The sequence below is a fragment of the Falco cherrug genome, assembly GCF_023634085.1.
Source record: "Falco cherrug isolate bFalChe1 chromosome 21 unlocalized genomic scaffold, bFalChe1.pri SUPER_21_unloc_3, whole genome shotgun sequence".
Classification (NCBI taxonomy): domain Eukaryota; kingdom Metazoa; phylum Chordata; class Aves; order Falconiformes; family Falconidae; genus Falco; species Falco cherrug.
This window is the reverse complement of record NW_026599284.1, coordinates 4,134-28,224: the sequence shown is the minus strand read 5'-3', so window position 1 is coordinate 28,224 and position 24,091 is coordinate 4,134. Positions and strand designations below refer to the sequence as shown.

At 65.2% G+C, this 24,091-nt stretch overlaps 4 protein-coding genes across 4 annotated transcripts; all 4 read left to right on the top strand.

The window, feature by feature from the left end:
- Positions 1 to 47: 47 nt before the first annotated feature.
- Positions 48 to 8,101, top strand: VARS2 (valyl-tRNA synthetase 2, mitochondrial; the record flags this gene model as incomplete). Its single annotated transcript, XM_055700088.1, is given in 24 exon segments — positions 48 to 185; positions 289 to 336; positions 338 to 412; positions 983 to 1,072; positions 1,411 to 1,443; positions 1,445 to 1,502; positions 1,802 to 1,929; positions 2,329 to 2,432; positions 2,546 to 2,627; positions 2,713 to 2,789; positions 2,939 to 3,129; positions 3,556 to 3,605; positions 3,607 to 3,627; positions 3,721 to 3,846; positions 4,458 to 4,562; positions 4,702 to 4,770; positions 4,867 to 4,945; positions 5,054 to 5,226; positions 5,228 to 5,416; positions 6,134 to 6,334; positions 6,448 to 6,559; positions 6,825 to 6,997; positions 7,644 to 7,775; positions 7,982 to 8,101. Coding segments are annotated over 24 exon segments (2,556 nt in total), but the record flags the coding sequence as incomplete, so codon positions are not given.
- Positions 8,102 to 8,164: 63 nt separating this feature from the next.
- Positions 8,165 to 12,945, top strand: LOC114014422 (putative surface-exposed virulence protein BigA). The gene is made up of 4 exons (XM_055700085.1): positions 8,165 to 8,565; positions 8,948 to 11,856; positions 11,953 to 12,053; positions 12,688 to 12,945. Exons 2-4 carry the CDS (start codon positions 8,958 to 8,960, stop codon positions 12,760 to 12,762), a joined length of 3,075 nt encoding a protein of 1,024 aa, XP_055556060.1. The 5' UTR covers positions 8,165 to 8,565; positions 8,948 to 8,957; the 3' UTR covers positions 12,763 to 12,945.
- A 1,273-nt stretch (positions 12,946 to 14,218) lies between these two features.
- On the top strand, positions 14,219 to 15,570 carry LOC114014426 (uncharacterized). The gene is made up of 2 exons (XM_027798062.2): positions 14,219 to 15,288; positions 15,388 to 15,570. Exons 1-2 carry the CDS (start codon positions 14,818 to 14,820, stop codon positions 15,562 to 15,564), a joined length of 648 nt encoding a protein of 215 aa, XP_027653863.2. The 5' UTR covers positions 14,219 to 14,817; the 3' UTR covers positions 15,565 to 15,570.
- A 6,173-nt stretch (positions 15,571 to 21,743) lies between these two features.
- On the top strand, positions 21,744 to 23,744 carry LOC129734826 (uncharacterized). Its single transcript, XM_055700086.1, has 2 exons — positions 21,744 to 22,603; positions 22,826 to 23,744. Exons 1-2 carry the CDS (start codon positions 22,022 to 22,024, stop codon positions 23,144 to 23,146), a joined length of 903 nt encoding a protein of 300 aa, XP_055556061.1. The 5' UTR covers positions 21,744 to 22,021; the 3' UTR covers positions 23,147 to 23,744.
- Positions 23,745 to 24,091: the final 347 nt, after the last annotated feature.

Here is a 24,091-nt window from a genome sequence, read left to right as displayed (position 1 = left end):
GGTGTTTTGTTGTCCCTAAATGTCCCCAGGTGTCCCCCCGTGTGTCCCCAACTGTGTCCCCTCAGGGTTTCTCAAGGGCGGTGGCGGAGGCTTTTGTGCGGTTGTATGATGCTGGGTTGATTCACCGTGACCGGCGTCTCGTCACCTGGTCCTGTGCCCTGCGCTCCGCTCTGGCCGATGTGGAGGTGAGCGCTGTCCCCAGGCTGTCCCCAGGCTGGTCCCCAGGCTGTCCCCAGGCTGTCCCCAGGCTGTCCCCAGGCTGTCCCCAGCCCCTCTGTGTCTCGCCAGGTGGAAGCCCGCACCCTGACGGGCCCCACGGCGCTGCACGTCCCCGGCTGTCCCCCGACCTGTCACCTTTGGTGTCCTCGTCACCTTTGCTTACCCCGTGGAAGGAGGGGACGGTGAGTGGCTGGTGGCCCTCAGGTGGCCCCGCACGTGACACTGTGTGTCATCTGGGGGCTCCAACATGCTCTGACATGCGTGTCCCTTGTCGTGTCCCCCCCCATGCCCCTGGCATGTGCTCCTGTGTCCCCTTTCATGTCGTTCTGTGTTCCCGATGCGGTCTCTCGATTGCGCTGTGCCGTGTCCCTGTGTCCCCTCCGTGTCTTGTCCCCGTGTTCCCTGCATGTCTGTCCCCCTGTGTCCCTCTGCTGTATCCCTGGCATGTCCATCCTCCATGCGTGTCCTCGTGTCCCCTTCCGTGTCCTTCTCCACGTCTCTCATATTCCCTCCCCGTGACCCTGCCATGTCTCTTTCCCGTGTCCCTTCCATGTCCCTTTCCCATGTCCCTGGCGTGTCCCCCTGGTGTCTCTGGTATATCCAGCCCCATGTCCCTGGCAAGTCCTGTCCATGTTCCTCCTGTGCTCATGGCATGTGTCCCATTCCTTCCCGTGTCCTTGGCATGTTTCCTTCATGTTTCTCTTGTATCCATGATGTGTGTCCTTGGCATGTCCCTGACATGTCACCCCTCACACATGTCCAGGCCTGGAGCTGCCGGGTGGCCACGACGCGCCCGGAGACGATGCTGGGGGACGTGGCTGTGGCTGTGCACCCAGAGGACCCCCGGTATACGGTGAGGGGTGGGGCCAGGGGCAGGGCTTGTGGGGAGGGGGCGGGGCTTGCAGGGGCGGGGCTGGTTTGCAGGTATTGGCTGTTGTGGTTATGGTTTAGCCTTGCTGCTTTCCTGGGTGGCTGTGTGCATATAAGGGCAAGGGGCGTGGCCAATGGATGGGGTGGGGCTTGGGGAATGGGGGTGGAGCCTTTTTGCCTGGGAGCCTGCCAGGGATTGGTCAGGAGTCTCCCTTAAAGGGGAGGGGGGGCGGAGCCTGCTCTGAGGAGGTGGGACCCAGGGGCTCTTAAAGGGACAGTGTGTGGTGGGCGGGGCCTGCAGTGACCCCGCCCCTTCCCCAGCACCTCCATGGCCGCCAGCTCCGGCACCCCCTTCACCGGGCAGCTCCTGCCTGTCATCACCGACCCCGCCGTGGAGCCCACCCGTGGCACTGGTACTGGGACCAGTATGGGGCAGGTGGGGTTTTAGGACCAGTAAGGGAAGCGGGAATAGTACGGGCACAGGACTGGAACCATTACAAGGACTGGGAGCGGTATGGGAGTGCCAGAGGCTGGTCTGGGTGTGGGTCTCCCAGTTTGGGGAGGTGACTGGTTCCTCTTCGTAGGGGGGTCACTGGTTTGGGGGGGGTGCCTTGGGTGGTGGGGCCGTGGGGCGACACTGGTGGCAGTATCGGGGTGGGCGGGGGGGTGGGGGGTGGCGGCGGCGGTGGCAGCGTGTCCTTGGTCCCCGCAGGGGCGGTGAAGGTGACACCGGGGCACAGCCCCCCTGACCTGGTGCTGGCCCGGGCCCACGGGCTGCCCCTGCTCTGCGTCATCGGGGACGATGGCACCATGTGTCCCCCGGGCGGGGGGTGGCTCCAGGTACCGCTGCTCCCAGTGGCCTTTTCCACCCTCGTGTCCCTGTGGCCCCAGCTCTGTCCTGTCACTTCTGAGTGTCCCCCATGTCCCCGACTGTCCCCTGTCACTTCCCAGTGTCCTTTTGGTCCCTACACGCTCGCTGTCTCCGTGCCCTGTTGCTCACCCGTGGCTTCTCCGCCCCCGTGTCCTCATCCGTGTCCCTAACTCTGTCCCCTGTCACTTCCAAGTGTCCCCCTCTGTCCTTGCAGCCCCAGCTCTGTCCTCTTTGTCACCACCATCCCCACGTCCCCAGCTTTGTTCCTTGTCACTTCCCAGTGTCCCTGCCCTCTGCCTGTCCCCAGTCCTGTCTCTTGTCACTTCCCAACATCCTGCCTGTCCCCCAGCGGTGTCCCCTGTCCCCAGGGTGTCCATCGCTTTGTGGCACGGGAGAAGGTGGTCGCGGCGCTGGCAGAGCGAGGGCTGTACCGCGGCATCCAGGACCATGCCATGACACTGCCCATGTGCAGGTACCGCTGTCCCCATCCTGTCCCCTCCCTGTCACCTTCTCGGGACACAGGTGTGTGTCCCCCACCATGGGGACATGTCCCCAGGGACTGAGGTGACTTCCACGTCCCTGCAGCCGCTCGGGGGACGTCATCGAGTACCTGCTGAAGAGCCAGTGGTTCCTGCGGTGCCAGGAGATGGCACAGCGTGCCCGAGAGGTGACAGGGACACGGGGACACGGTGAAGGGAGGGGGGACACCTCGACGCCTGGGTCTGTGACCCTCCCTCTGCCCCCTCCCCCAGGCAGTGACATCGGGACGTCTCCAACTTGTCCCCAAATTTCACGAGAAGAACTGGCAGACGTGGATGGACAACATCGGGTGAGGCGGGGGGGGCCACCGGAGCGTCTGGGGGGGCCACCGGAGCGTCTGGGGGGGCCACCGGAGCGTCTGGGGGGGCCACCGGAGCGTCTGGGGGGGCCACCCAGGCACCACTGATATCAGCCCCCCGCGCCCCGCTTCCCCTCCAGGGACTGGTGCCTGTCGCGACAGCTGTGGTGGGGACACCGGGTGCCGGCGTACTGGGTGGGGGTCCCCCCAGCAGGGTCCCCCCCCGAGGACCCCGGGGGACACTGGGTGGTGGGGCGCAGCGAGGCTGAGGCGCGCGTTGCTGCCGCCCGCGCCCTGCGCTGCTCCCCTGGCGAGCTCCAGCTCCAGCAAGGTGAGGAAAAGGGGGGTGGGCGTGGGGGGGGGGTGCACCCCGAAATCCCCCCTGTGCGCACCCCAAAAGCGTTCCCCGTCCCCGCAAAATCTCTCCCACCACCTTCAAAAGCCTCTCTGCCTTCTCAAATCTTCCTCCTGCCCCCCGAACCCTCTGGGGACACCCCCCTCCCCCACCCCCTCCCCCCCAGTTTTCTCTAGCAGCCTGAAACGACCCCCCCCAGCACCCCCAAAATCCCTCCGCTGCTCCCCCGGGCGCCTCCTGCCACCTCCCACCCAGCTCCAGCACCCCTTTGGCACCCATCTGTCACCCCCCAGGTACCCCTTCCAGGCCCAGTGGCCTTTTGGGGGGGGTCCCCTGACCCCCCCAACAAGCTCTGAGGCATTTTGGGGTCCCCCCGACCCCCCCTCCCCCACACCCTTGCAGACCCTGATGTCCTGGACACTTGGTTTTCCTCTGCACTCTTCCCCTTCGCCCGCACTGGGCTGGCCTGAAGAGGTGAGTTTGGGGGGTGGGACGGGGGGGACACGGGGGACACGGGACAGTGTTCCCACCCCCGTGTGTGTGTCCCCCCCACTTTTCTGGCCGCAGACCCCTGACCTGCAGCGTTTCTACCCCACAAACGTGCTGGAGACGGGCAGCGACCTCCTCTTCTTCTGGGTGGCACGTATGGTCATGCTGGGCCAGGAGCTCACCGGGCGCCTGCCCTTTTCCCAGGTACCGCCGGGGTCCCCCCTCCAGTGTCCCCACCAGTCCCCTCCAGTGTCCCCACCAGTCCCCTCGGGGTCCCCACCGGTCCCCCTGTGTCCCTCACGTCCCTTAAATCTGTTTCCCCCCGTGCGTCTTGTTCATTTCTTGGGGTTCTTACTGGTTCCTTGTTGCCTCTCGCTGTCCCCTGGGGGTCCCCAGTGTCCCCGAGGGTCCCTTCTTCCCTTTCCCGGCGCCGTGTTCCTTCTCAGCGGTTCCTGTCCCCTGTTGGAGCTCCTTAGTGTCCTTTGTGTCCTACAGGACCCTTATTCCCACTCTTTTTGGGGGTGTCTAGATCTTCCTTGGGGCTCCCAGGGGTCCCCTGTCCCCTTTTGGGGTCCCTCAGCATCCCTTGTGTCCTCAAGGATCCGCTTTTGCGTTTCTACTTGGCGTCACGTTCCTTCTTTGGGGTCCCCGTCCCCTTTCGGGGCTCCTCGGTGTCCCCAGGGGTCCCCTATTCCTTCTCTTTGAGGTTTCTGGTCCTTTCTTGAGGCCCTCGGGGGTCTTCTGTCCCCCGGCGCGTGTCCCCTCCCCCCCCCCGCCCCGGTGTCCCCCAGCGCTGCCTGTCCCCCTTCGCCCAGGTCCTTCTGCACTCGCTGGTGCGCGATACCCACGGGCGCAAGATGAGCAAATCCCTGGGGAACGTCGTTGACCCCCGCGACGTCATCACCGGCGCCTCCCTCCAGGTACCACAGACCCCACCCCAACCCCCCCCACCCCCCTCCCACCCCCAGCCCCACCCCGGGACCCCAGAAGAGGTGACAGACCCGTGACAACGCGGCTACGGCGGCACCTCCGTTGATTGTAGCATCTCCTGTCTTCCAGGAGCTGCAGGAGAAGCTCCACCGCAGGATCCTGGACCCCCACGAGCTCACGGTGGCCACGGAGGGCCAGGTAGGACGTGTCCCCATCCCGGCCCCTCCCATCCTGGCCCTGTCCCCCCACTGACCCCTCCCTGTCCACTGTGTCCCCCGTCCCCCCCCCCCCCAGAAGCGCCAGTTCCCCCACGGCATCCCCGAATGTGGCGCCGACGCCCTCCGCATGGCCCTGTGCTCCCACAACGTCCACGGTAAATGGGTTGAGGGGACACCAGGACCCCGTCCCCACCCCGGGGTGGCCCTGTCCCCCCACCCTGGGGAGCCACCTCCGTGTCCCCAACCCTCCTCCTGCCCTACAGGTGATGACATCCGCCTGGACGTGGGCATGGTCCTGAGCTACCGACACTTCTGCAACAAGGTCTGGAACGCCACCAAGTTTGTCCTTGCCGCCTTGGGGTCCCACTTTGTCCCCCAGCCCCCCCGAGGAGGGTACCAGGGCGTGTTTGGTGGAGGTCTGGGGTGGGGGTGAGGCACCCCAGGACCCCCCACCCATCACCCTTCCTCGGCAGACAGTGCCGCAGCACCCCATGGACCGGTGGGTGCTGAGCCAGCTGGCGCAAGCGGTGGAGGAGTGCGGGCGGCGGATGGAGGCCCTGGAGGTCCACGGTGCCATGGCCACCATCCACCACTTCTGGCTGCGTAGCTTTTGCGACGTCTACTTGGTGGGTGGCCCTTGTCCATCTGTCCTGCATGGTTGTGTCTGTCTGTCCTACCCAACCCCTCACATCTCCCATAGGTCTCGGACCTGATGGTGGCCCCTTGACCGTGTCCATCCGTCTGTCCCACCCCAGTTGTAGCTCCTTGAACCCAACCTAGGGTGGATGGTGGCTGCGTGGCCGTCCACCCCAGTCCATCAGGTCTCTTTGAGCGTTGACTTGAGCCCAGCCTCACCCTGTTGAGCACTTCGGTCTGTCTGTCCCACCCAAGACTGTTGAACCCAACCCATCTGGATGTGGTTGATGGTGCCCATCAGTCCGTCCACCCCAATCCATTGGGTCTCCTTGAGCGTTGACCTTGCTCTGCTCTCGAGTGTGTCCATCTCTCCATCCCGCCGAGCTGTTGTAGCTCCATGACCTTTGAACCCAACCCATCTGGATGTGGTTGATGGTGTCCGTCAGTCCGTCCACCCCAACCCATGGGGTTTTTTGACCTGAATCCCCTCTCTGGAGCGCGTCCATCTGTATATCCCACCCCGCCTGGTGAACGTTGACCACCTTGGTTGATCCCGGCTGTCTGTCCGTCCATCCCTCTTGGCACGTCCCCTTGGGTGCCAACCTCCGCCCACCCTCACCTCGTTGACCGCGTCTGTCTGTCCGACGCAGACCGGGGGTGTCTCCTCCACAACGCCCCCCCTCCCCCATCCATCCGTCCCTCCGCAGGAGACGGCCAAAGCGCTGCTACGGGATCCGGGATCCACTTCGGAGACGTGCCGGACGCTGCTGACGTGCGCCGAGCTGGGGCTGCGCCTGCTGGCGCCCTTCGCCCCCTTCCTCAGCGAGGAGCTGTGGCAGCGCCTGCCCCGCGCCCCCCCCGCGCCCCCCACCCTCTGCCTCGCTCCCTTCCCCGACGCCGCCCGCCTGGTGGGTGCCGTCGCCCGTGGGGTCGGGGGTCCCCCGTGGGGGGGGGGGGGTGGGGGGGTGTCTGTGCCCCCCTGACCCCCCCCCTTGTCTCCGTCCCCCCCCCCCCCCCCCAGGCCCACTGGCGCTGCCCCGAGGTGGAGGCCGAGGTGGCGGCCATGCAGGAGGTGGCGAGGGCGGCGCGGGCCTTGCGCGACACCTTCCGCCTGGGGGCTGCGCGGCCCCCCGGTGAGTGGGGGAGGGGGACGAGATGGCTGGGGGGGGGGGGGGGGGGGGGAGGGGGGACTTTGTGTCCCAGCATGCCCTGGGGCAGCCAAGATGGCGGACAGGGCTGTGGGGGGCTACAAGTCCCAGCGTGCCCCTGACATTTGCCCCAAGATGGCGCCTCCCGCTGGTGGCAGCCATATTTCCCAGCGTGCCCAGGGGTGGCCATGTTGGGGGGCGGGGTTTGGTGGCGGCAGGAGGCGGGGCTATCCCTGTGTGCCTTGCGCAGTGGCGGTGCAGTGCCCGGTGGAGGCACGGGATTGGCTGCGGGCGCTGGGCCCCGCCCTCTGCGTGCTGGCGCGGGTGGGGCCACTGCAGGTGCTGCCGCCGGGGGCGGGGCCAGGCCCGGGCTGGGTCGGGGCACCCGCGGGCCCCGGGACCAGAGTCTACCTCGGCCTGCGGGTGAGTGCGGGACCCCGGGGCATCGTGGGATGCTGGGGGACCCCGGGGTGACACTGGGGCGTCGTGGGATGCTGGGGGACCAGGGGTGACCCCGGGGCATTGTGGGATGCTGGGGGGACCCCAGGGTGACACTGGGGCGTCGTGGGATGCTGGGGGACCAGGAGTGACTCTGGGGCATCATGGGATGCTGGGTCATTCGAAGGGGGATGTAGGGCATTGTGGGATGCTGGGGGACCAGGGGTGACCCCGGGGCATTGTGGAATGCTGGGGGACCAGGGGTGACCCCGGGGCATTGTGGGGTGCTGGGGGACCAGGGGTGGCACTGGGGCATCGTGGGGTGCTGGGTCATTCGAAGGGGGATGCAGGGCATTGTGGGATGCTGGGGGACCCTGGGGCATCGTGGGGTGCTGGGGGACCAGGGGTGACCCCGGGGCATCGTGGGGTGCTGGGGGACCAGGGGTGACACTGGGGCATCGTGGGACGCTGGGTCATTCGAAGGGGGATGCAGGGCATTGTGGGATGCTGGGGGACACAATGGGAGGAACCCGCGGAGGCACTGGGAGTTCGGGGGGGGCATTGCAGAGCGCGGGGGGGGGACCCTAGGCATAGCAGGGGGCCCCCCCCTTCCCCTCCTGCCCCCCACCAGGGGCTGGTGGAGCCAGCGGCCGCCCGGGCCCAGCTCCTTGCCCGCAGCCGCAGCCTCCAGCGTCGCCTCGAGACCCTCGGGGGGACCCCGGCGTGTGGGGAGCGCCCTGCCCCCCCCGCCCACCAGCAGCAGGTAACCGCACCTTCATTAAACTAATTAGCGTCATTCCGCCCACTAATTCCAGCGGGATGGGGCGCTTTGGCGACCTCGTTAACGAGGGGGGTGCTTCGTTAGAGCTGCTCCTCTAACGAAGCTCCTCTAGGGCTTACGGGAGGGGCACCCCACCCCTTCGTTAGTGCTGCCCTCGTTAACGTCCCCTCCCCCCTCCTCTGCCCCAGGTTGCCACCCTCCGCTCCGAGCTTGCCCGCCTGGCCGAAGCGATTGAGGCCCTGGATCTCCCGGAGGACCTCGGTGTCCCAGGGGATCCCAGGATCCAATAAAACCTCCCAAAACCCGAATGATTTTTTTTTATTTATTTAACTTTTTTTTTTTTTTCCCGCCTCGTTATTTTTAATCGGGGACGTGGCACGAGCTGCGCGGTCTCAGCTCGGGGTGGGGGGAGGGGACCGGGCACCCATGCTCCGCCCCTTCCCATCGGATCTGGTTCATCGGCCCCCAGATGCCGGTGGGATCTGGGAGCTGCCGGTACCCCAAAGCTGGCACCCCGAGACCCCCTGCTGTGGTGGCAACATAACCGGCACTGGGACCCCCGAAACCGGCACTGGGACTCCACCACCGGCAGCTGGGACCCCCGAAACCGGCACTGGGACCCCAAACCCACCACTGCAATGTTGTAACCGGCACCAGGACGCTGAAACCAGGATCCCCAGAGCGACACCGGGACACCCCCCCCCCAAAATAGGTCTCGGGATCCTGACACGGACACCGGCGCCCCCGGGGCTGTCACCTGCTGTCACTTCAGGTACCCGTCCCCCCCTCCCAGGGTACCCTAAGACCCCCAGTACCCACCCTGCGTGTCCTCTTGCCCTCCCCCTCCCCGGGGTCCCCCATTTCCCTTGGTCTCTCCTGGGGGTCTCTTGTGCCCCCCTGTCCCTTGTCCACCATCTCTCCCTGTCCCCTTGTTGTGTCCATTCATGTCTTCTGGGGTCCCCTGTGTCCTCCCAATGTCCCCTCCATGTCCCCCTGTCCTTCCTTGGGTCCCTTGTGTCCCCTCATGTCCCCTCCCCTCCCCCTTGTTCATCCCAGCATCCTGTGTCGCCCCATTCTCTCTCCCCCATTCCCTCAGGTCCCTGTGTCCCTCTGCCACCTCCGGTGACATCCCTGTCCCCTCTGTCCCCCCCCAGGTCCCTGCCCATGGCCGAGGGGTGCTCCCATGCTGTCCCTCCTCGTCCCCTCCCCGGGGAGGTGACGGCCACCCCTGGGGACATCACCGTGGACCCTCAACCTGCGTGGGGACAAGCTGGAGGTGTCCCCGAGGGGGAGGGTGACACCAGTGTCCCCACGGACACTGTCACCGTCACCCCCTGGGCCAGCGGCATCACCATCACCGTTACAGCAGCCCCAGCGGATGAGGACACCGGGGACTTTGGGGACGAGGACGTCCCAGGCTTCGGGGACGAGGACATCGGGGACAGGGACAACTCAGTCACGAGTGACATGGGGTGTAGGGATGTCCCAGTTCTGTGTGACAAGGACATAGAGGACAGGGATGTCACAACGCTGAAGGATGCTGGGGACAGGGGTGTCCCAGCCCCTGAGGACAAGAGCGATCGTGACGAGGATGTCACCGTTCTGATGGACACTGGGGACGGGGATATCGTGACCCCAAGGGACGCGAGAGACTGGGATGGGCCAGCCCTTCTGGACAAGGACACTGGGGACAGGGATGTCCCAGCCGTAAGGGACACTGGGGACGGGGGTGTCCCAGCTCTTGGGGACGAAGCCATTGAGGACAACGTCACCACCCTAAAGGACATTGGGGACAAAGATGTCACTACCCCAAGGGACGCTGGGGACAGGAATGTCCCAGCCCATCTGGTCAAGGACATTTTGGACTGGGATGCCTCAGTTCCTGGGGACAAAGCCCTTGGGGACAGGGACATCACCATCCTCAGGGACATTGGGGACAGGGATGTCCCATCTCCTGGGGACAAAGCCATTTGGGACAGGGATGTCACCACCCTAAAGACTACTGGGGACAAGGTTGTCCCAGCCCATCTGGTCGAGGACGCTGGAGAGCAGGATGTCACCATCCTAAGGGACAAGGATGTTAGGGACACGCAGGTCTCAGTCCTAAGGGATGCTGGGGACAAGGACATTGGTGACACACAGGTCTCTGTCCTAAGAGATGTTGGGGACAGGGATGTCCCAGCTCCAGAAGACATTGGGGATAGCGATGTCCCAGATGTCCCCTGGGACTGGGACAAGGATTTTGGGGACATGCAGGACTCAGCTGTGAGGGATGTTGGGGACGTGGGGGACAGGGATGTCACCACCCCAAGAGATCTTGGGGACAGGGATGTGCCAGACACTGGGGAGGAGGACATGGGGGATCTCCCAGCCCTAAGGGACTTTGGGGGCACAGATGTCCTAGTCTCGATGGATACTGGGGACATCTTGTCCTCAGAGATGGCGGACACTGGGGACAGGGATGTCCCACCTGCTGGAGACGAGCATGTCACCACCCTAAAGGACATTGGGGACAGGGATGTCCCACCTGCTGGAGACGAGCATGTCACCACCCTAAAGGACATTGGGGACAGGGATGTCCCAGCCCATCTGGTCAAGTATGTTGGGGACAGGGATGTCACAGTCCCAGGGGACGTTGGGGACATCCCAGTCTCAGGGGATGAGGACAAGGATGTTGGAGACGGGGATGTCGCTGTCCCAAGGGACACTGGGGACATTGGAGGTGAGAACAGGGACATCGAGGAAGAGGATATTTGGGACAGGGATGTCCCAGCCCTGAGGGACGCTGGGGACGGGGACGTTGGGGACAAGGATGTCGCGGTCCTGAGGGACGTTGGGGACAAGGATGTCGCGGTCCTGAGGGACATTGGGGACAAGGATGTCCCGGTCCTGAGGGATGTTGGGGACAGGGACAGTGATGTCACAGCCCTGGGGTATATGGGGATTGGGGACATTGGGGACACCTGCACTGCTGGTGGCATCACCATCACGGTGATGGCCCCTCCTGTGGAGGACGAGGGTGTCCCCAGCGGGGATGAGGGTGTCCCCAGCGATGACGTCACAACTGCTGTCATTGTTGCGCTTCCCGAGGAGCGTGTCCCTGGTGACGTCGTGGAGAGTGGCGACATGAGAGCCATCTGCCCTAGTGACATCGCTGCCGGGGGTGACACCCCCTCAGCTCTCCCGGGGGATGCCCCTGCTGATGACGTCATCGGGGATGACGTTTTCTCCCTCCCCGGTGATGTCACAGCGAAGGACGTTGTCACTTCCTCAGCGCCCGGGCGTGACGACATTGGTGACCTCATCGACAGAGACGACGTCGCTTCTTTGCTCCCTGAGGAAGCCCTCGCTGATGACGTCACCGCCGGGGCTGATGTCACCGCCGGGGCTGACGTCACCGCCTCCCTTCCCGGGGATGACGTTGCTGGTGGCATCATCTCCGGGGATGACCTCGCTGATGACGTCATTGCTGGGGCCACCTTTGCTGGTCACGATGTCGCTGCCTCCCTTCCCGGGGATGAGCTTGCTGGTGACATCGCGCCCAGAAGTGACATCGCTGATGACGTCATCGCCAGGCCCGTCGGTGCTGATGATGTCATCGCCGGCCACGACCCACCGACCTCCCTTCCCGGGGATGACCTCGCTCCTGGTGTCATCCCTGGAGGTGAACTCGATGGTGACGTCATCGAAGGAGATGACGTCATGTTTTGGGGGGGGGGGGATACCCCTGCCGATGACGTCATCGCGGCGGCTGATGTCACTGTCTCCCCGCCGGGGGACGTTGCCGGCCAAGGAGTCAAACCTGCTGCTGACCCCAGAGGTGACCTCACGCGGGGATCTGACCTGGGTGACGGGGTCGAGGGTGATGTCACCTCCCCCCTCCCGCGAGCCCCCTCTGGCCGTGACGTCAGCCCCGAGGGTGACCTCACGGGTGACATCAGCCCTGGGGAGGAGCGACCACCCCCCTGCCTTAAAGACCCCGTCACCCCGGGTGATGACGTCACCGATGACATCACTGCCGACGTCCCCAGAGAGGGTGTTGGCAGCCGAGGTGACACCCCAGGTAAGGAGGGGGTGGGGCCAGGGGGATGGGGGTGGGGCCAGGGGTGGGGGGAGGGGGTGTCTGGTGCTGACCCCTCCCTCTCCCCCCCCCCAACAGATGCCCCCCAGCCCCAGACACCCCCCCCCGGGTGCCCCCTCGTCTTCCTCGCCCTCGTCTGCCTCCTCCTCGCCCTCCTCCTCCTCGCCGGGGTCTTCGCGGTACGGCTGGGGGGGGGGGGGGGGCACCTGAGGCCCCTGGGGGGGAAAGGGGGGGTCCCCAAATCTCTGGGGTCAAGGGGGGGGGTCCCCAAACATCTGGGTCCCCTGGGGGCCATGGGGGTCCCCAAACATCTGGGGTCATTGGGGGGGTCCCCAAACATCTGGGTCCCCTGGGGGCCACGGGGGTCCCCAAACATCTGGGGTCAGTGGGGGGGTCCCCAAACGTCTGGGGTCAAGGGGGGGTCCCCAAACGTCTGGGGTCATTGGGGGAGGGTCCCTAAACATCTGGGGTCATTGGGGGGCACAGGGGTCCCCAAACATCTGGGGTCATTGGGGGAGGGTCCCCAAGCATCTGGGTCCCCTGGGGGGTCACGGGGGTCCCCAAAGGTCTGGGCTCACGGGGTCCCCGAGCATCTGGGTCCCCTGGGGGGTCACGGGGGTCCCCAAAGGTCTGGGCTCACGGGGTCCCCGAGCATCTGGGTCCCCTGGGGGGCGGAACTCTAAATGTCTGGGTCCCCTGAGGGGTCACGGGGGTCCCCAAGTGTCTGGGTCCCCTGGGGGGGTCACGGGGGGGCACCCAGCCACCGGTGTCCCCCCTGACTCCCCTCCCCCCCCCTTCCCCCCCTCCCCCCAGGCTGTCCATTACGTCAAGGTCTTCATCATCAGCTCGGCCACCTTCTCCGTCCCGGTGGCCGAATCCTTCCCCTGAGCCTCGGCCGGGGACACGCTGGGGCTGTCACACCCCGACCCCCGACCCACCCCCACCCCCCCCCACCCCCCCCCGGCTGCCCCAGACACCTGGGCCCCTTGGCAGCGGGGGTGGGGGATGGGGCCGTCACAGCTGGTGGCCACCGGCAAGTCCGGGCTTGCCACCAGGTTGGGGACAGTGGCTCCAGACAAAGCCCCATTGTCCCCAAGGTGCCACCGCGGGGGGTGGCTGCTGGGGGGGGGGCTTGGCCACATGCTGGGGACGGGGACAGGAGATGTGGGGGATACTGGGGAGGGGTTGGGGACACCAGGACGTTGGGGACACTGGGACATCGGGGGGCTTGGGCACACGAGGACATTGGGGACACTGGGATATCAGGGGGGGTCTGGGGACACCAGGATGTTGGGGACACCAGGATGTTGGGGACACTGGGACATTGGGGGGGTTTGGGGACACCAGGACATCAGGGAGGGGTTTGGGGACACTGGAACATCAGGGGGGTTTGGGGACACCAGGACGTTGGGGGCACTGGGACATCAGGGGGGTTTGGGGACACCAGGATGTTGGGGACACCAGGACATTGGGGACACTGGGACATCGGGGGCTTTGGGGACACCGGGACGTTGGGGACACTGGGACATCAGGGAGGGGTTGGGGACACCGGGATGTTGAGGACACCAGGACGTTGGGGACACTGGGACATTGGGGGGGGTTTGGGGACACCAGGATGTTGGGGACACCAGGACGTTGGGGACACTGGGAAGGGTTTGGGGACACCAAGGATAGTGGGAAGCCTGGGGACAACAGGGAAGGGCTTGGGGACATCCGGACACTGGGGACACTGAGGGCGCTGGGGACAATGGGGAGGGGTTGGGGACACCGAGGACACCAGCGAAGGTTTGGGGACACCTGGACTCTGGGGATACTGAGGACACTGGGAGGGGTTTGGGGACACTGGGGACATTGGGACACGGAGGGCTTGGGGACACTGGAGACTCTGGGGTCATGGGGACCAACTGTTGTCACCCAGCCCAGGGAGGGCATGGGGACAACCGTGTCCCATGTCCCCACCCCAGGGCACGGCCACCTCCCACGTACCCACCCAGGGGACGTCCCTGTCCCCAGACCTATAAATGGGGACACTGAGGGGGGCCAGGCAGCACCATGGGGGTGACAACTGGGACACTCGCGGTGGCCCTGGGGACGCTGCTGCTGCTGGGGGGTGAGGGGACAAGTGGGGACATGGGGGGGGGGGGGGAGGGTATGGGGGGGATGTGAGGGGGACATGGGGGGGGGACATAGGGATGAGGGGGGTACTGGGGGACATGGGGGACAAGGAGGGACATAGGGACAAGGAGGACACCGGGGGGCACGGGGGGGGGGGGGGGGGTAAGGGGGACAGCGGGGGATGGGGACAGTAGGGGACACAGAGATGCGACGCGGAGGGACGCGGGAGGACACAAAGCGGCCACAAGGCCACCAGGGTGGGGGCAGGGTGGGGTCTGTGGGGCCAGGGGACCTGTCCCTGCCCGTGTCACCTCCCCACAGGACCCGCCGAGCCCGTCCCTGTCCCCGAGCAGCCTTGGGGACAAGCCCTGGCCTCGCTGTTCCAGCTTCTCCACCTCCTCCCAGGTGGCTTCTCGGGGACAATGATGTCCCCAGGGCCACCCCCTGACTCAGGGACACTGGGGTCACCTCCTGGCTTGGGGATGCCACCCCAAGGACCTGAGAGACGTCCCCACAGACCAGGGACACGTCCCCAAGGATTGGGGACATGGGCCCAGGGACCTGAGGGACGTCCCCAAGGACCGGGGACGCGTCCCCAAAGACCAGGGAGGTGGCCCCATAGACCAGCTCAACGTCCCCAAGGGCTGGGGATGTGTCCCCAAGAGCCAGAGACACCTTCTCAGGGACCAGGGACACGTCCCCAGGGACCAGCAATGTCACCCCAGGGACCAGGAGCACATCCCCGAGGACAAGGGACACGTCCCCAAGAAGTTGGGACACGTCCCCTTGGACCATGGACACATCTCCAAGAAGTTGGGACACGTCCCCATGGACCAGGGACACAGCTCCAAGAAGTTGGGACACGTCCCCAAGGACCAGGAGCACGTCCCCATGGACCAGGGACACAGCTCCAAGAAGTTGGGACACGTCCCCAAGGACCAGGAGCACGTCCCCATGGACCAGGGGCACGTCCCCAAGAAGCTGGGACACGTCCCCTTGGACCAGGGACACATCTCCAAGAAGCTGGGACACGTCCCCATGGACCAGGAGCACGTCCCCAAGAAGCTGGGACACGTCCCCAGGAAGTTGGGACACGTCCCCAAGGACTGGGGACACATCTCCAAGGACTGTCCCAACATCCCCTGGGCCAGGGGACACGTCCCCAGGGACGTCCCCCACACCAGGAGCGGCCAAGGACCTTGGAGGAGAACCAGAGCAGGACAGCGCCACGTGGCTCCAACCTTGGGGACATCAGGAGCCACGACATGTCCAGGGACGTTGAGGACAGCGAGAGCCACGGTACGGGGACATGGTGGGGACGTGGGGGTCCTGAGGGACTTTGGGGACACGGAGGGGACCTGGTGTCCAGCCTTGTCCCTCACACTGTCCCTTCTCCAGGTTGGGGACATTCGGAAGAACTGCGGCAGGTGCCGTAGCGCCGGGGGATGTCCTGTCCCTGTGTCACCGTCCCCACGTCCCCCTCTTGGCCATATGTCCCCATCCCACGCCCTCATCCCCATCCCCATGTCCCCAACCTGTCCTCATGTCCCTGTCCCCATCCCACGTCCCCATTAAAGGTGGAAGCAGCATTGTCCCTTGTCCCTCATCTCTGGAGTGCCCTCAAGCACCCATGGGGACAGGGAGGGGACACCCTGGGGGTCCCCTCGCGAAGGGTCCCTGGGGCTGTTGCCAGGTCCCCCAGTGGCAGCACCAAAAGTGGGGCTAGATGTGACCTTTATTGGGGACATCCATGGGGTCTGTGGGGCCAGGGCAATGGTGGCTCTTCATGGGGACGTCTGTGGGGCCAGGATGATGGTGGCTTTGCTTGGAGATGTCCATGGGGTGTGTGGGGTCAACAGGGCCAGGATGTTGGTGGCTCTGCTTGGGGACATCTGTGGGTCTAGGATGATGGTGGCTCTTCTTGGGGACTTCTGTGGGTCTAGGATGATGGTGGCTCTTCTTGGGGGCTTCTGTGGGTCTAGGATGATGGTGGCTCTTCTTGGGGACATCTGTGGGTCTAGGGCGATGGTGGGTGGCTCTTCTTGGGGACATCTGTGGGTCTAGGGCGATGGTGGGTGGCTCTTCTTGGGGACATCTGTGGGTCTAGGATGATGGTGGCTCTTCTTGGGGACATCTGTGGGTCTAGGATGATGGTGGCTCTTCTTGGGGACATCTGTGGGTCTAGGGCGATGGTGGGTGGCTCTTCTTGGGGACTTCTGTGGGTCTAGGATGATGGTGGCTCTTCTTGGGGACATCTGTGGGTCTAGGGTGATGGTGGGTGGCTCTTCTTGGGGACATCTGTGGGTCTAGGATGATGGTGGCTCTTCTTGGGGACTTCTGTGGGTCTAGGATGATGGTGGCTCTTCTTGGGGACATCTGTGGGTCTAGGGCGATGGTGGGTGGCTCTTCTTGGGGACATCTGTGGGTCTAGGATGATGGTGGCTCTTCTTGGGGACATCTGTGGGTCTAGGATGATGGTGGCTCTTCTTGGGGACTTCTGTGGGTCTAGGATGATGGTGGCTCTTCTTGGGGACTTCTGTGGGTCTAGGGCGATGGTGGGTGGCTCTTCTTGGGGACATCTGTGGGTCTAGGGCGATGGTGGCTCTTCTTGGGGACATCTGTGAGGTCAAGTGGGGTCAAGGACGCTGGTGGCTCCTCTCCAGGACGTTCTTGGGGCCAAGGTGGGGCCCGAGCTGGTGGCAGCTCCATGGGGCTGGGGGTCAGCGGCTGCCCCTCGTCCCCGACGTCTCCTCGTGGTGCGGCGGTGGCTTGTCCCTGTCCCCATCCCTGTCCCCGTCCCACTCGGGCAGGGGGGGCCAAGGGGCCGTGGGGATCAAGGGCATCGGTGGGTCGGGGTCGTCAGGGCGGGGGGGGCTCTGGGGCTCGGGGGGGGGGCTCAGATGGGGGGGGCTGGGGCGGGCGGGGGGCGGGGGGGCGCCGTGGGTTGGCGTTCGGCCATGCTGGGGGGGGGAGGGGAGGGGTCAGGGTGTGCGCTGGGGGGGGGAGGACACCCCCAGGTGTCTGGGGCCAGTTTCTGCCCCCCAGTATGCACCAGTGCCCCTCCCCCCCCCCCCCCAGATATGGCAACCCAGGCACCCACAGCCCAACCCCCACCCCAGTGCCCCCCAGTATGCACCAGTGCCCCTCCCCCCCCCCCCCAGTTATGGCAACCCAGGCACCCACAGCCCAACCCCCACCCCATTGCCCCCCAGTATGCGCCGGTGCCCCCCAGTGCCCCCCAGATATGGCAACCCAGGCACCCACAGCCCAGCCCCTACCCCAGTGCCCCCCAGTATGCACCAGTGTCCCCCAGTGCCCCCCAGACATGGCAACCCAGGCACCCACAGCCCAGCCCCCACCCCAGTGCCCCCCAGTATGCACCAGTGTCCCCCAGTGCCCCCCAGACATGGCAACCCAGGCACCCACAGCCCAGGCCCCACCCCAGTGCCCCCCAGTATGCACCAGTGTCCCCCAGTGCCCCCCAGACATGGCAACCCAGGCACCCACAGCCCAGCCCCCACCCCAGTGCCCCCCAGATAAGGGGACCCAGGTGTTGGTGGGGGGTTGTCATACCTGACAGCAGTGGCAGCCGGTTCCAGTGCAGCACTGGGAGCACTGGGACGGGCCCGCCCCGGCTCTTATAGGCACCCACAGGGGGGTGGGGCAGCCGGGGTGCCCGGGCCCCCCGGGCGGGGGTGGGGAGCGCCGGGGACCGGCTGGCCCGGCAGATCCGGGGGGACGTGGCAGCGGCTCCCCGTGACTCAGGGCTCCCGTCCTGCCCCGCTGCAGCGCGGCCGGGGCCCCGCGCACCCTATAGCGCAGCGCCTATAGGCCTGGTCCCTATAGCCTCACCCTATAGCCTGGCCCCTATAGCCCAGCCCCTATAGCCTGGTCCCTATAGCCTCACCCTATAGCCCAGCCCCTATAGCCTGGCCCCTATAGCCTGGCCCCTATAGCCCGGCCCCTATAGCCTGGTCCCTATAGCCTGGTCCCTATAGCCTCACCCTATAGCCTGGTCCCTATAGCCCAGCCCCTATAGCCTCACCCTATAGCCTGGCCCCTATAGCCCAGCCCCTATAGCCTGGTCCCTATAGCCCAGCCCCTATAGCCTCACCCTATAGCCTGGTCCCTATAGCTCAGTCCCTATAGCCTCACCCTGTAGACCTGGCCCCTATAGCCCAGCCCCTATAGCCTCACCCTATAGACCTGGTCCCTATAGCCCAGCCCCTATAGCCTCACCCTATAGCCTGGTCCCTATAGCTCAGCCCCTATAGCCTCACCCTATAGACCTGGTCCCTATAGCCCAGCCCCTATAGCCTCACCCTATAGCCTGGTCCCTATAGCTCAGCCCCTATAGCCTCACCCTATAGACCTTGTCCCTATAGCCCAGCCCCTATAGCCTCACCCTATATCCTGGTCCCTATAGCTCAGCCCCTATAGCCTCACCCTATAGACCTGGTCCCTATAGCCCAGCCCCTATAGCGCAGCCCCTACAGACCTGTCCCTATAGCTCAGCCCCTATAGCCTCACCCTATAGCCTGGTCCCTATAGCCTCACCCTATAGACCTTGTCCCTATAGCTCAGCCCCTATAGCCTCACCCTATAGCCCAGCTCCTACAGACCTCGTCCCTATAGCTCAGCCCCTACAGACCTGGTCCCTGTAGCTCAGCCCCTATAGCCTCACCCTATAGCGCAGCCCCTACAGACCTGGTGCCTATAGCTCAGCCCCTATAGCCTCACCCTATAGACCTGGTCCCTATAGCTCAGCCCCTATAGCCTCACCCTATAGGCCTGGCCCCTATAGCCTCATCCTATAGCCTGGTCCCTATAGCCCAGCCCCTATAGCCTCACCCTATAGACCTGGTCCCTATAGCTCAGCCCCTATAGCCTCACCCTATAGGCCTGGCCCCTATAGCCTCATCCTATAGCCTGGTCCCTATAGCCCAGCCCCTATAGCCTCACCCTATAGACCTTGTCCCTATAGCTCAGCCCCTATAGCCTCACCCTATAGCCCACCCCCCGAAGATGTCACCCCTACTGCCCAGCCCCCACAGCACCCTATAGCCCCCATACCCATCAGCCAGGGGCATCGCGTGGGGCAGCAGTTTATTAGAGCTGGGGGGGGGGGACACGGCGGGGGGGGGATGGGCGCCCTGGGTGCCTGGGTCCCTCATCCCAGTGGATCACAAGGACCCGGGTGCCTGGGACACCCCCTGCCCCCTAAGCCCCCCCCCCAAACCAGGACCCAGGTGCCCAGGACCCCACTTTAAGGGTCCCCCTGGGGCGGGGGGAGGGGGGGCAGGGAGGAGACCAGGAGGTCCCGCAGCTCGGGGACAAGCTCCAGGAGGGGCTGGGGGCCAGGGGGGGCGCGGGGGGGGGGGCGGGGGGCTCTGCAGAGCCCAGGCCAGGCGCTGGAGAGCCACCATCACGCGGCCTTCGGCCTCGTCCGCCTCCTCCTCCTCCTCCAGCACCGTCACCGGGGGGGGCACGGGGGGGGGGGGTGGTGGGGACGGTGTCGGGGACAACACTGGGGACGGTGCCAGGGATGGGGGCGGGGATGGGGGGGGTGGGGGGGGCGGGGGCGGTGGTGGGGATGGGGTTGGGGACGGGGTTGGGGACGGGGATGGGGACGGGGGCGGTGGCGGGGGCAGGGGCGGTGGCGGGGACGGGCAGGCTGCGGGCGGTGACACCTGGGGGAGGTGACAGGGGGTCAGCAATAGGGGCAGGGGACCCCGGTGTCCGGGACCCCCGACCCCCACCCATGGCGAGATGGGACCCCGGTGTCCGGGACCCCCAAATTGCCCCATACCAAGAGGGGACCCAGTGTCCGGGACCCCCAACCCCCCACCCATACCAAGAGGGGACCCCAGCACCTGGGACCCCCAACCCCCACCCATGGTGAGAGGGGACCCCAGCACCTGGGACCCCCAAACTGCCCCATACCAAGAGGGGACCCCAGCACCTGGGACCCCCAACCCCCACCCATGGTAAAAGGGGACCCCAGTGTCCAGGACCCCCAACCCCCACCCATAACGAGAGGGGACCCTGGTGTCCGGGACCCCCAAATTGCCCCATACCAAGAGGGGACCCCAGCACCTGGGACCCCCAACCCCCACCCATACCAAGAGGGGACCCCAGCACCTGGGACCCCCAACCCCCACCCATGGCGAGACGGGCCCCCAGCACCTGGGACCCCCAAATTGCCCCATACCAAGAGGGGACCCCAGCACCTGGGACCCCCAACCCCCACCCATACCAAGAGGGGACCCTGGTGTCCGGGACCCCCAGACTGCCCCATAGCAATAGGGGACCCCAGTGTCCAGGACCCCCAGCCCCCACCCATGGCGAGATGGGACCCTGGTGTCCGGGACCCCCAAATTGCCCCATACCAAGAGGGGACCCCGGTGTCTGGGACCCCCAACCCCCACCCATGGCGAGACGGGCCCCCAGCACCTGGGACCCCCAACCCCCATAGCGAGAGGGGACCCTGTCACCCAGGCACCTACCGAGCGGGAGGGGGCCGAGCAGGGTGAATAGGCAGAGCAGGACCCCGAGGGTCCTGGGGGCACCCATGGGTGCTGGTCAGGCAGGACTGGGAGCACTGGGAGCACTGGGAACACTGGTTTTAAGGTCAGGTGGGTGGGGAACCTCCCACCCGTGATTTCAAGCCAAGCCGGGTGTGGCCACCCACGGAGGGTGGGGAACAGGACACCCCCCCCTCACATGGCACCCAGGTGTCTGGGGGTGGCACTGGTCCGGAGACCCCTCCTGGGGCCGTACTGGTCTCTGCAGGGCTTGTACTGGTCCATATGGGGCCGTACTGGTCTCTACAGAACTTGTGCTCGTCCCATCCTGGTCCCTGCGGGTGTCCCCATCCCATCCCTGCTGTCCCCACCCCATGGATGTCCCCATCTCCCATGTCCCCGGTGTCCCCACCCCATCCCTGATGTCCCCACCCCATGGGTGTCCCCATCTCCCATGTCCCCAGTGTCTCCATCCCATCCTTGATGTCCTCACCCCATCCCTGCTGTCCTCACCCCATGGATGTCCTTGTCCCATCCCATGTCCCCATCCCATCCCTGCTGTCCTCACCCCATGGATGTCCTTGTCCCATCCCATGTCCCCATCCCATCCCTGGTGTCCTCACCCCATGGATGTCCTTGTCCCATCCCATGTCCCCATCCCATCCCTGCTGTCCTCACCCCATGGATGTCCTTGTCCCATCCCATGTCCCCATCCCATCCCTGGTGTCCCCACCCCATGGATGTCCCCATTTCCCGTGTCTCCCCAGTGTCTCCATCCCATCCTTGATGTCCCCACCCCATCCCTGCTGTCCCCACCCCATAGATGTCCCCATCTCCCATGTCCCCAGTGTCCCCATCCCATCCCTGGTGTCCCCACCCCATGGGTGTCCCCATCTCCCATGTCCCCAGTGTCCCCATCCCATCCCATCCCATCTCCCCATCCCATCCCTGGTGTCCCCACCCCATGGGTGTCCCCATCTCCCATGTCCCCACCCCACCCCTGATGTCCCCATCCCCAGGTGTGGGCAGGGACTGGTCCCACCAGCTCAGCCGGTGCCGACACGTGGGGACAAGCTGGGACACGCGTGGATGCGGGGACACGTGTGGGGACACGTGTGGGGACACGTGTGGGGACAGGGACGAGGCCGGTGACACGATCCAAGGACTTTATTGGGACATGGGAGCCGGGGGGATCCAGGTGTCCGGGCTCTCCCCTCCCCCCCCCGCGGGATCCAGCCGTCCAGGCACCCCTTATATTTTGCAACCCCCACAGCTGGACTGGGATTCGCCCGATCCCACCCCAGATCCATTGCTGGATCCCACCCTGGAGCTGTAGGTTCCAGTTCCAGAGCTGGATCCAGAGTCAGATCCCGTGCTGGATCCCATGTTGGAGCCAGAGCCAGAGCTGGGACTGGATCCTGCGGAGGGGCCACGGCGCACGGGGATGTAACCCCCGATCCGGGCGGGATCCCGCAGCCCCGGTATGAAAGGGATCCCAGGGTTCTTGTATGTGGGCTGCCGGACACCCCCATGGGATCCCGATCCTCCATAGGATCCCGATCCGCCTCCATAGGATCCCGATCCACCCCCATAGGATCCCGATCCACCTCCATAGGATCCCAGTCCTCCATAGGATCCTGATCCACCCCCATAGGATCCCGATCCTCCATAGGATCCTGGTCCACCCCCATAGGATCCTGATCCTCCATAGGATCCTGATCCACCCCCCTGGGATCCTGATCCCCCATAGGATCCTGGTCCCCCATAGGATCCTGCATCATTCCCATAGGACACAGGGAGCCCATAGGATCCTGAACTGTCCCCATAGGAGCTCAAGCCCCCATAGGATCCTGATCCGCTGCCTCCTTGAGATCCACTGCCCCCCTGGGAGCCAGGTCTGCCTGATCCAGACCCACTGCCCCCCTGGGATCCAGGTCTACCTGATCCAGATCCGCTGCCCCCCTGGGATCCAGGTCTGCCTGATCCAGATCCGCTTCCCCCCTGGGATCCAGGTCTGCCTGATCCAGATCCGCTGCCCCCCTGGGATCCAGGTCTGCCTGATCCAGATCCGCTGCCCCCCTGGGATCCAGGTCTGCCTGATCCTGAACTGGATCCTCCATAGGATCCTGCCCCACCTCCATAGGATCCAGATCCTCCATAGGATCCAGATCCTCCATAGGAACCAGATTCCCCGTATGATCCTGACCCGCCTCCATAGGATCCAGATCCACTGTTTCCTTGGGATCCTGGTCTCCCTGATCCCGATCCAGCTCCAGAGGACCCCAAACTGGACCCTCCTTGAGACGAGCCAGGTCTGCCTGATCCGGACCCAATTCCGCCCTGGGATCCAGGTCTGCCTGATCCAGATCCGCTCCCCCCCTGGGATCCAGGTCTGCCTGATCCAGACCCAATTCCCCCCTGGGATCCAGGTCTGCCTGATCCAGATCCACTCCCCCCCTGGGATCCAGGTCTGCCTGATCCAGACCCAATTCCTCCCTGGGATCCAGGTCTGCCTGATCCAGATCCACTTCCAGGGGATCCCATACCATATCCTCCATAGGAGCTGGGTCCACCATAGGATCCACTTCCCCCCATATGAGCTGGGTCTCCCTGATCCAGATCCACTCCCGTAAGACCCGAGTCCATAGGATCCTGATGGCCCACCAGATCCTGGTGACACAAAGGAACCTGAGCCATCCCCATAGGATCCTGGTCTGCTCCCGTAGGATCCTGGCTTGCTCCCGGAGGATCCCGGTGACACATAGGATCCTGAAGAGCTTCCGCCTCCCTGGGATACTCCCGAGTTGCTGTAGGATCCTGATCCACCCCCGTAGGATCCTGAATCACTGGAGGACCCTGAGCCACCGCCGTAGGATCCTGATCCACCTCCGTAGGATCCCCATCCGCCCCCGTAGGATCCTGAATCACTGGAGGACCCTGAGCCACCGCCGTAGGATCCTGATCCACCTCCGTAGGATCCCGATCCGCCCCCGTAGGATCCCTCTGCATCCCCGCCCAGCTGGGGGCTGAGGAAGCCAGCGGGATCCTTGCAGGGATCCACCCCCGGCCGTCAACGGGACCAAGCGAGAGCCCGAGTCGCAGCGGCCGGAGGCATCTGGGCCAGAGGGAGGTGTCAGCAGCACCTGGGTCCCCCCGGCTCCCAGTCCATCCCAGTCCATCCCAGTAACCCAGTGTCCCTGTCCCGGCCACCCCTGTCCCTCCCAGTTCTCATCCCAGACCATTCAGTCTCCACCCCAGTCCCTCCCAGCTCCCATCCCAGTCCCTCCCAATCCATCCCAGTCCTTCCCAGTCACCCCCAGTCTGTCTCGGTCTCCATCCCAGTTCCCCACAATCCCCCCAGTCTCCATCCCAGTTCATCCCAGTCTCCCCAGTTCCCTCTAGTTCCTTCCAGTCCAACAGCCCCCTGGGCAGGAGAGGGAACCCAGTCTCCATCCCAGTCCCTCCCAGTATATCCCAGTCTCCACCCCAGCTCCCCGGGTGGGAAGGGGAACCCAGTCTCCATCCCAGTCCCTCCCAGTATATCCCAGTCCCCACCCCAGCCCCTTGGGTGGGAAGGG